Here is a 9,981-nt window from a genome sequence, read left to right on the forward strand (position 1 = left end):
GGCGGGGGGGGGGGGCATATTTGTACGATATACGAATTTCATATAAATTAGTTGATGATCTAGTGACCGCGTACATAATATACATCACAACTATTTCACACTCGTAGACACAGAATAAACCATAGTACACCATAGCATCCACGCAACGAGATCACACAAATCTGAGAACACAGTTATGCCAAAATTAACTACTCCCTCTGTTCCTAAATATAAGTCTTTTAAGCGATTTCACTAGATGTCTACATACCAAGCAAAATGATTGAATATACACTCTAAAGTATGTCTATACACATCCGTATGTAGTCCACTAGTGAAATCTTTACAAAGACTTATATTTAGAAACGGAGGGAGTAGTAACTGAAAAATATGAACAATGTCAAGAGACGCGAATCAAACGCTAGGTCAGATGGGTATTCGGTGGGCGAATCCTGCGGAACTTTAGTTGTGATGGCTTCATTGCCAGACAGAGAAGACAGTCTGACGAGGTGAACCGCAGGCATACAACGGAGTAGGGCCTCGCCGGCTGGCCATGGTGGAGATCAGCACGACTGGGAGCTCGCGAGGGCGTACACTGACAGGTCCTTTCTCGCGTGGCCATCAAACGGGACGACACACCGGTTTGGTTGAGCGGAGGCGCCGCAGAGAGGTTAGACGCGATACTGGATGAGGAGAGAGCCAGGGCGGCGAGAGCAGGGAACGAGCAGAGAGATGGGCACTGGGTTGATTTGTTTGGGCCAATTAATACGGGATAACCGGATAAGGAGAGATCACGGGATCATGGGCATGAAAATCGGGTTCTTTTGGAGCATAAAAATACTGGTTTTGCTTGCTTCTCTCGACCGTGAGATCAAAGAAGAATCGACAGTCGACAACTGGTCCGACGAATGCTACGCACCAGACTTCTGGTGAGAAGCGTTTCCCATGCCTAAACGCCCACACGACACGAGCAAGCAAACACGCAGTACTAGCACTAGCACAATATATACAGTGTATATATAAATGCGGCCACTTATTGCGCCCGTCTTCTTCGCGTTTCTCCCCCCAGTCTCTTTTACTCCCCCCTTCTCCTTCCCCAAGCCTTCTCCTTCCCCAAGCCCAGAAGAAGCAGCAGAGGCCAAGAAATGGGCGACCGGGCGTACGCGCCGGCCTCCAAGCCTGTCCCTGTGGCGGCGCCGCGGTCCGCCAACGGCACGGCGAACGGCGGCGGCGTAGGGCCACCTCGGCCTCCGCCCATGGTGCCCGGCCGCGTCCCGCCCCCGCCGATGTACCGGCCGAAGCCGATGCAACAGCCACCGCGCCGCCGGAGGAGCGGGCGCGGGTGGTGCTGCGCGTGTTGCCTGTGGCTGACGCTGGTGTTGGTGGGGCTGGTGTTCCTTGGAGCAATCGCGTTGGGGGTGTTCTACGTGATTTACCACCCGGAGCTTCCGACCTTCGCCGTGACGTCGCTCCGTCTGGCGGCGCTGAACGTCTCGGACTCCGACTCCGTCACCTCCCGCATCGAGTTCACGGTGACCGCGCGCAACCCCAACGAGAAGATCGCGTTCGTGTACGGCGACATCGGGGCTGCCTTCGCGGCCGACGGCACGGACATCGGGGACGGCACCGTGCCGGGTTTCGTCCATCCAAGTCGCAACACGACGGTCATCAAGGGGGCGGCTTCGGCGGCCGCCGCGACGGTGGACCCTGTGCAGGCGGCCAGTCTCAGATCCAAGAAGTCTCACGCGATGTCAGTGGAGATGGACTCCAAGGTGGGGTTCCAGATCGGGAAGTTCAAGTCGAAGCGCATCAACGTCCGTGTGCTGTGCAGCGGCTTCAGCGCGGGGCTGGCCAAGCCGGCGCCCTCCCCGGCGCCGATCATCGTGGCCGCGGCGCCTGCACCCACCCGGTCTAAGATCAGGCTGTCGTCGTCTTCCTCCGGAGGCGGCGGGGCGGCGACGACGGACGCAAAGTGTAAGCTGCGCGTCAAGATCTGGATTTGGACGTTTTGATGCATTTGTGGGTAGGGAGAGGAGGGATTTTTCTTGGTTTGGTTTAACCTTTTTCACACTGTATGTGGATTTATTGGAGTATAGTTTATATGATTCTATCTTCCTCCTGGTTGCTGCTTGCTACTCTCATCCATCCATCCTTTTGTCACAAGCTAAGTAGGCCGCATAGATCTATGCTATGCTACAGATGGGCATAATTCTGCAAGAACGGTACGTACTAGTGACCACACCACACCACACCACAGTGAAACCGGCAGCTGAGAAGAAATGGAAGGAGGCGAACTGCAGTAGGCGAGCGATTCGGCGCACGCGCGTCGGTGGCGTCAACACAAGCTATCTCCAGCTCGATTTCCTTTTCGGTTTCTCTCCCTCCCGTTTCCTCAATCTATCTTCTCCTCTCATCCGGGGCACAGCTGTACCATGGCTGGCAGCCGACGCCGACGCCGACGTGCGGGCCCATCGGTTTCCGGGACAGCATGTAAGTGAACTGTGGATAGGCGGCTGGGCCTGGAAAGAAAAGAAAAGAAAATGCCGTTGAGTTGTGCGTGGCGAGGCGGTATGACGTGTGTCGGGGAAAGGATGAGGGAGAGAGAAAGGGTGGACGTCACTCTCGCTCCAGTCCAGTGGCTCGGCTCGGCTCTCCGAGTCCTAGGTGAACAGTGACCGCCGCTGAGTGCTCGTAGTGGCGGTACAATCTTCTTTTTTAGTGGACGTGGCGGTACAATCCGAGAGTGAAGAGATCATTTTTTTGTTTCGAGAATGGAGAGAAGGGACGGATGATTAGTCAGTGAGAATTGCTAAGCGCAGTGGAGCACGTGAGGTGTCAAGGTTGGGTACGCGACCACACACAGATTTGCTAAGCCACATGACTCGCATACGCCATACATAACGGTCACATAATCATCTCTCTAGTTTCCTAAACTTGGAACGCGTCATTCCCACGAGGTGACTGCTTAAAATCAGCACGGTTTTATGCAACGGAACAAGCGGGAAGATTGTATGGCATGTGCAGTACTCCCTCCTTTCATTACTACCAATATAAGATGTTCTGTTTTTTCTTCTTTTAATCAGATGTTTATAGTTTGTTTGCTCATTCATTTTAATTTCTATGTAGTTCATATTGAAATATTCTAAACATCTTATCTACATCTAAACCTACTAATAAAAGAAATTGGTTTTTTAGTCTGTCCTATTATTTTATAGGAAACCTTCGATGTTTTTAACATTTAATCCGTAATACATATCAATTGTTTTTACAATACTCATATCTTTTAAACTGTAACTTCAAATTTAACATGTTATATATGAAATTTTCATAGAAAAACATGTAGAATATAAAAATAATGTTATTTTACCTATTAACCATTTAAAATACTATCTAGGGTGCAATATTAATTAATAATGCATTATTCGTCTTTCTTTTATATGGATACTTATTCGGATTGGGGATAAACATCTCAGCAACATCAAGATTGAAGACGAAATTAAAGATCACTTGCTCGTTCTTTTTACGTATTAAATCTACATGCAAGCCGTGTTGAACTAGAAAACCTGTGGAATTTTGAACTGTCCTTTTTCTAGGTTAAGACCATCTTTGTTTGAACCGTAGCTACAAATTCTCAGATTATAGATACTTTTTCTAAATAAAGAGCATGAGATGATTTTTTTCCTATTGCAACGCACGAGCCCTTTTATTAGTTATTTGTAATGGAGGTAGGATTTGTTTGGGCTCTCCTATCTTGAATATGCCATGTAATCTAGAGAAAATAGCGAAAAGTCATATCGAGTGAGTTTCTTTTTCTGAGGGGAAAAAACCGCATATATTAGACCAGATACAATCACTATTAAATAAAGGAACAATAAGTGGAGGCACACTCGCCGACAAGACGAAATCACCCTGCAATCTGGCCATCGAAGTTCTGGGGTAGAGAGATTGTTCCTACGTCCGACTTTACATGGGAATCTCGTCACCGCTTGGTGCCGTTTTTTCGCGTTGCTTGCCCTCATGGGGGTTGTCCATTAGGGGTAGGGCCATGGATCTTCTATCTAGGGTCCATCTAGGGCTCCACACGGTCACTAAAGTCCCAGAGCTACTGATGCAGTCTAAGTCTCACTCGGACACACAGAGTCATTCGGACCATCTTCGATCAGTCGGACATTCATCAAAACTCGGACTAAGATGAAGCGCAGACGTTGAAAGGACCGCAATGACCAGAGACTTAATCTCGCACATAAAGCTGAGAGCACAATTGCTCCCTAAGGTGGTTTTGATAATTGATCACAACATATGCATCATTGGACTAATGAGCTTACCCAAGTATATTTTTAGAAAATTTCGAAGATGCCTTGGCTAAAGGATTATGAGGAGAAACCCTTTGAGGAAGGAAGGAATAGGATTGGCTCAAGCTTCAAGCAAGAGGACTCTATATTTTAACACTTTGAGTCAATAGGAATGCTAATACTATTAAAAGGGGGTGAAGTATTATGATGAATTGGTTGCTCAAGTGCTTAGGGGTAGCCACCAAAAATATTAACTCATTCTCCCACAAAATCTCTCTCTCCAAAGCTAAACTAGCAAAATCAGTGCCACCAATATTTTCCACTTGGCCCTACCGATTTTCCACCACACAAATCCTTTGCCAAACCCTAATCTCTCGGTACCAGCAACTTTCATATCGGTGCCACCGAGATTCAGTGATCAACTTTCTGTTCAGAAAATTCCAAGAATCTGAATTTCTGAGATTGGAATCTGTCTCACCGAGATTTGGAAACTGGTCTAGGTCATCGTATCGGTACCACCGAGATTTATATATCAGTCTCATCGAAAATTCAAATTTGCCACATTTAGTGCAACTCGGTACCACCAAGATTATTTTCGGTGTCACCGAGTTGGGCAATAATGTTGTAACGGTTGGATTTTGGGAGATAACTATATATACCCCATCCACCTCCTCTCATTCGCAGAGGAAGCACTCAGAACACCCACCCACTTGCGAGATCCATATTTCTGAGAGAGAGCCACCTACTCATGTGTTGAGATTAACAGATTCCAATCCAACCATTTGAAACTTGATCTCTAGCTTCCCCAAGTTGCTTTCACAAGATCAATCTCTCCTACCCCTGCCAAATCTGTGAGAGAGTGATTGAGTGTTGAGGAGACCATCTTTTGAAGCACAAGAGCTAGGAGTTCATCGTTATCCCACATCTATTACATTTTGGGGGGGTGGTGGCTCCTAGATTGGTTAGGTGTTGCTTGGGAGCCTCCTACTTCGTGTTGTGAAGTTGAACCAAGAAGTTTGTAAGGGCAAGGAGATCGCCTACTTCGTGAAGATCTATCGTGAGTGAGACTAGTCCTGTGTGGACGGAAGGCATGGTGGAATAGACAAGGTCGCTTCTTCGTGGACCCCTTGTGGGTGGACCCCTCGGTGCACTCTCGCTGCCGTTACCCTCCGTGGGTTGAAGTCTCCACTAACGTGGACGTACGATAGCACCACCTATCGGAACCATGCCAAAAATCACCATGTCAACCTTTGCGTTTGATCTCCCTACCTTACCCTCTACATTACATTTGCATATCTTTACTTTCCGCTGCTATACTCTTAGATATGCATGTGTAGGGTGAACTTGACTAGTCATAATTGCTAAAACTGGCCCACAACTAAATTGGGAAGGCTAAGTTTTTATCTTGTCAAGTGGTCTAATCACCCCCCTTCTAGACATACTTTCGATTCTACAAGTGGTATCAAAGCTTTTGTCTCCATTGCATTGGTTTCACAATCTAGGAGAGTGGCGTATAGTGAGGGAATTATCACCGTAGAGGTCCATATTTCAATGGTACAAACTTCGCTAGTTGGAAGCATACGATGAAAATGCATATTCTTGGTCATAATCCTGCCGTTTGGGATGTTGTTCATGTTGGTGTGCAAGGTGATTTCTTCAGAGAAGGAAGAGAAATGGACCATGATGCGACAACGGATGAGTTGAAGATGTTGCAATACAATGCTCAAGCCCGTGACATCCTGTTCGACTGTTTGTGCCCCGAATAATTCACCAAAATCAGCCGCCTTGAGAATGCAAAGGAAATTTGGGATATCTTGATTGATGGGGGAAAAAACTTTTTCTTGATTGATATGCTCAAACATCCAAGAGTAACAAGAAGGCCCTCCCCACACTTCCACCAAGAAAAAGTTGTTCCGCCCATGAATCCCCCGCGGATCTTGTTACTCTTGGGTGTTTGAGCACCCTAGATGGAAGACGTCACCTCGAAGCCACATTCCATTGTGGTGAAGCTTTGTGGTCTTGTTGGGAGCCTCCAGTTAAGTTATGCAGATTGCCCCATCCTTGTTTGTAAAGGTTCGGTCGTCGCCTTCAAGGGCAGCACTTAGTGGAATCATGGCACCTCGCATTGTGTGAGGGGGTGAGGAGAACACGGTGGCCTTAGTGGCATCTTGGGGAGTATTGTGCCTCCACACCGCTCTAACGGAGACGTACTTCCCCTCAAAGGGAAGGAACTTCAGAAACACATCCTCGTCTTCATCGGTTCCACTTGTGGTTATTTCTTACCTTTACTTGGATTTACTTCTTGCTTATTATAGTTGTTGTTAGCATCATATATGTTGCTCACTTAGTTGCATATCTAGACAACCTATTTGTTGCTAAATCTAATTTGTTTAAAGAAAAGCTTAAAATTTCTTAGTTGCCTATTCACCCCCTCTTGTCAACCATACAGGTCCTTTCAATTGGTATCAGAGCCTCGTCTCTTTATTAAGGGTTTCACCACCCAAAGAGTATGGTTGACGATGGGGACCAGGCTGGGGAGGTGCCAGAGGGAGCTGCTGCAAACTCAGTCACCAGAGAGGAATTAAATCATGTCATGTCCACATTTAAATCCTTAGTGGCTATTGAAGTCAAGAACATGCTTAAGGATTTCCTTGATATTTACAAACCGCCTACCGAACTGTTGTTGGTGGCTAATCCCACAATTTCGGATACGAGGGGCAATGAAGAAAAGGAAAATGCTGGTAGTGAAAAGGATAAAATGCCTCAAGGAACGAGTGCGACAAATGCCTTTGCCTCAGTTCCTCCTCCCATGGTCTATGGAGGACCGGTCCACCCACCGCATATTATTAATCTAGGTCCTCCACCAAAGCTTGTTAAGAATGATTTTGCTAACTGGGTTTTTTGTATCAAGTCTCATTTTAAACACAACTCAACACAACTTTGGAGAATCATTGAGTAGGGGTACTACCCGCATGATACAAGAAATCTCATGTCAAGAGAAGAGGCCGACAATCAGCTCAATCACTCCGCCTTGTTCATTCTTCAAGCGGTCGTACCTGTTGAATACCTTCCTCACTTGCGTCCCTTCACTCGTGCCAAAGATTGTTGGGAGCACATCATCTCCATGTATAAGGGAAGCTCTAGCATTTAACGGTCCAACTATGAAGTGGTTCTTGATTAGGCCGATGAATTTGCTATGATCGAGGATGAGGACCCTCGTGAGCTATATCGAAGAGTTACAACTCTTGCTGTTGCTCTTCAGGATCATGGAAGTAAAGATGTGGATGCCACTTGGATGAATCGTAACTTTCTCAAGGCCATCATGCCTTTCAACAAGTCCATGTTCTCCGTCATCTGTCAAAGTTCGGACTTTCATTCCTTGTCCTCAAGCGATGTGTTGGATGAGTTTATTGCCATGAACATTTTGAACAAGACCGTTGAAAATGCTCTAATCCGAGTTCAACGGTCAAGGAAAGACTCCCCCAACCTTGCTTTGAAGGCCAAGGTTGCTTTGGAGGAAGATGAGGAAGACAAAGAAGAAACTTGTCCTGAAGACACCAAGTATTCTTACCAGGAGCACATGGCTCTTGCATCAAGGTAGTTTTGGGGCGACAAGAAAAACTCAAGGCCCAACTTCTCTAAGAACAACTCAAATGGGTCCAAGGTAAAGCAACGCGTGAGAACTTGTTACAATTATGGCCATGTGAGTCATTTTTTGGCGGATTGTCCCTATGAGCAGAGGGAAGACAATGGTGGCAACCTCATTCGTAAAGACAAGACCAAGTCCTTCCCAAACAAGAAGAACTTCCCCAAAAAGATGCCCCAAAAGGTGTTGGTGGCTCAAGAAGAGTACCTCTCCGACGAGGATGATGACGACGAGCAAGTGGTGAAGCAATGGGAATGGCCACTATGGCCATTGCATCCTCTTCTCCAAGCAAGGCGTTTCTCTTCAAGGCCCCCAACGAGAACCGCATTGCCATGTGCCTGATGGCCAAGCCATCCAACAAGGTAACCTCTAACACTCAAACTACCAACATCAAAGCTACCATTTCCACTACCATGGATAGCGGAGATGAAAAGGAAGAGCTAGAGGAGGAGGAAAACTCCTTTCGTAAATTCATGAGAAAACTCAAGGGTAAATCCAAGAAGCATTTTGTTGCTCTCTTGGAACAACTCAGAGAGGCTAATGACCTCACTGAATCTCATGAAGATACTATCTCTACATTACAAGCTCATAGTCGTGACTATGCCAATGAGATTGCGGATTTTTCCATTGCTCTTGAAAAAGAGCAAGGACTTCGTTTGACTCTTGAGGAGTCACATAATGATGACCTTGCTAAGTTAAAGAAAGATCTTGATCATGCTCTTGCTCTTACCCGCGTGCTTCAATCCGAAAAGAGTGCACTTGGGCTTGATCATGTTAGACTCAAGAAAGAGCTTGCAAAACTTGACAAGGCTCACAAGGCCTTGAAGAGTGCTCATGTCTCTTTAAAAGAGTCTCATGCTCAATTCCAAGTAAAACTCACTAAGGAAATAGCCGCTTGCTCTCCGTTTGTTTTAATTGATAATGTCCATGCTACTAACCCCTGTTATGAGCATGCTCATCTTGTGGAGAAGAATTTCAAATTAAAAGAGCACCTTGAGAAAGTCCTTGTGACATGCATCCAAGGTGAAAAGACTCATAATGACCTTTTGAGCATTCAAAAGTAGTGGTTGCAATGGAAGGAGATGGGTTTGCACCCAAGTCCAAGAAGAACAACATGATGAAGAAGATCAGGCAACCCTCCCAGCTTATGGAAACCTTTGTTAAATCTGGGGAGGGTACTCATGAGAAGGACAAGGACCAAAATAAGCGTGCTAATGCCATGAAGGGCAATACCCCTCTGCCCAACACACCTCGTGATGTTAACCCCTCTTATGTTTTGTGTCATGCGAGTGATAGGAATGTTTTTGCTAAGTTTGTTGGTTCCTATGATGAGTACATTGAATGGTCTATTTGGGTTTCTAAGACCCTTGTTACTAACCTCAAAGGACCCATTAAAAAAATGGGTACCTAAATCCAAGCATTGATCTTATGTAGGAGTTTCCTTCTGGTGGGGTGTCCTGGTTGCTTGATAGTGGAGCAACAAATCATATGACCGGTAGCAAGGACTTTGTGGTGGACGTTCATACCGAAACATCTATTCCCACCAAGTCTCCTTTGGTGATGATGTGATTTCAAAGGTATTGGGTCTCGGCAAGGTGGTAATTTCTACGGAACTTACCATTGAAAAGGTTATGCTTGTTGAGACCCTCGCATACAATTTACTTTCCATTCATCGACTTGCACTTATGGGCTTTAGTACTTTCTTTGGCATTGACTATGTGGCCCTTTTGTGGCGCAAGACTCTTGAAGTAGCCTTTGTTGGACATATCGAGAACAGTCTCTATGTGGTTAACTTTTCGGAGCGACCCACTAAGACCGCGACTTGCCTAATGGCTAAAGTTGATGTGGGGTTGCTTTGGCATCGCTGGCTAGCCCATGTCAATATGAGATCTTTGCAAAGTCTCCTCAAAGAGGATCACGTTCTCGGACTAACAAATGTGAGTTTCGCGGGAGATCGTGCTTGCAGTGTGTGTATTATTGGAAAGATTCATGAGATAGCTCACCGCCCCACGACTATCATCTACACAAAAGGACCTTGGAGCTCCTCCACATTGATCTCTTTGGACG

At 46.3% G+C, this 9,981-nt stretch overlaps 1 protein-coding gene across 1 annotated transcript; it reads left to right on the forward strand.

Annotated features, from left to right (window-relative positions):
- Positions 1-932: 932 nt before the first annotated feature.
- Positions 933-2,095, forward strand: LOC123439916 (NDR1/HIN1-like protein 13). The gene has a single exon (XM_045116535.1). The coding sequence runs from the start codon at positions 1,122-1,124 to the stop codon at positions 1,986-1,988; it is 867 nt and encodes a 288-aa protein (XP_044972470.1). The 5' UTR covers positions 933-1,121; the 3' UTR covers positions 1,989-2,095.
- The last annotated feature ends 7,886 nt before the right edge of the window (positions 2,096-9,981 follow it).

This window comes from Hordeum vulgare, chromosome 3H (genome assembly GCF_904849725.1).
Source record: "Hordeum vulgare subsp. vulgare chromosome 3H, MorexV3_pseudomolecules_assembly, whole genome shotgun sequence".
Taxonomy (NCBI): Eukaryota; Viridiplantae; Streptophyta; class Magnoliopsida; order Poales; family Poaceae; genus Hordeum; species Hordeum vulgare.

Bases quoted from the DNA above. Each gene is read 5' to 3' on its own strand.
- LOC123439916 (XM_045116535.1), top strand. From the start codon at position 1,122: ATGGGCGACCGGGCGTACGCGCCGGCCTCCAAGCCTGTCCCTGTGGCG.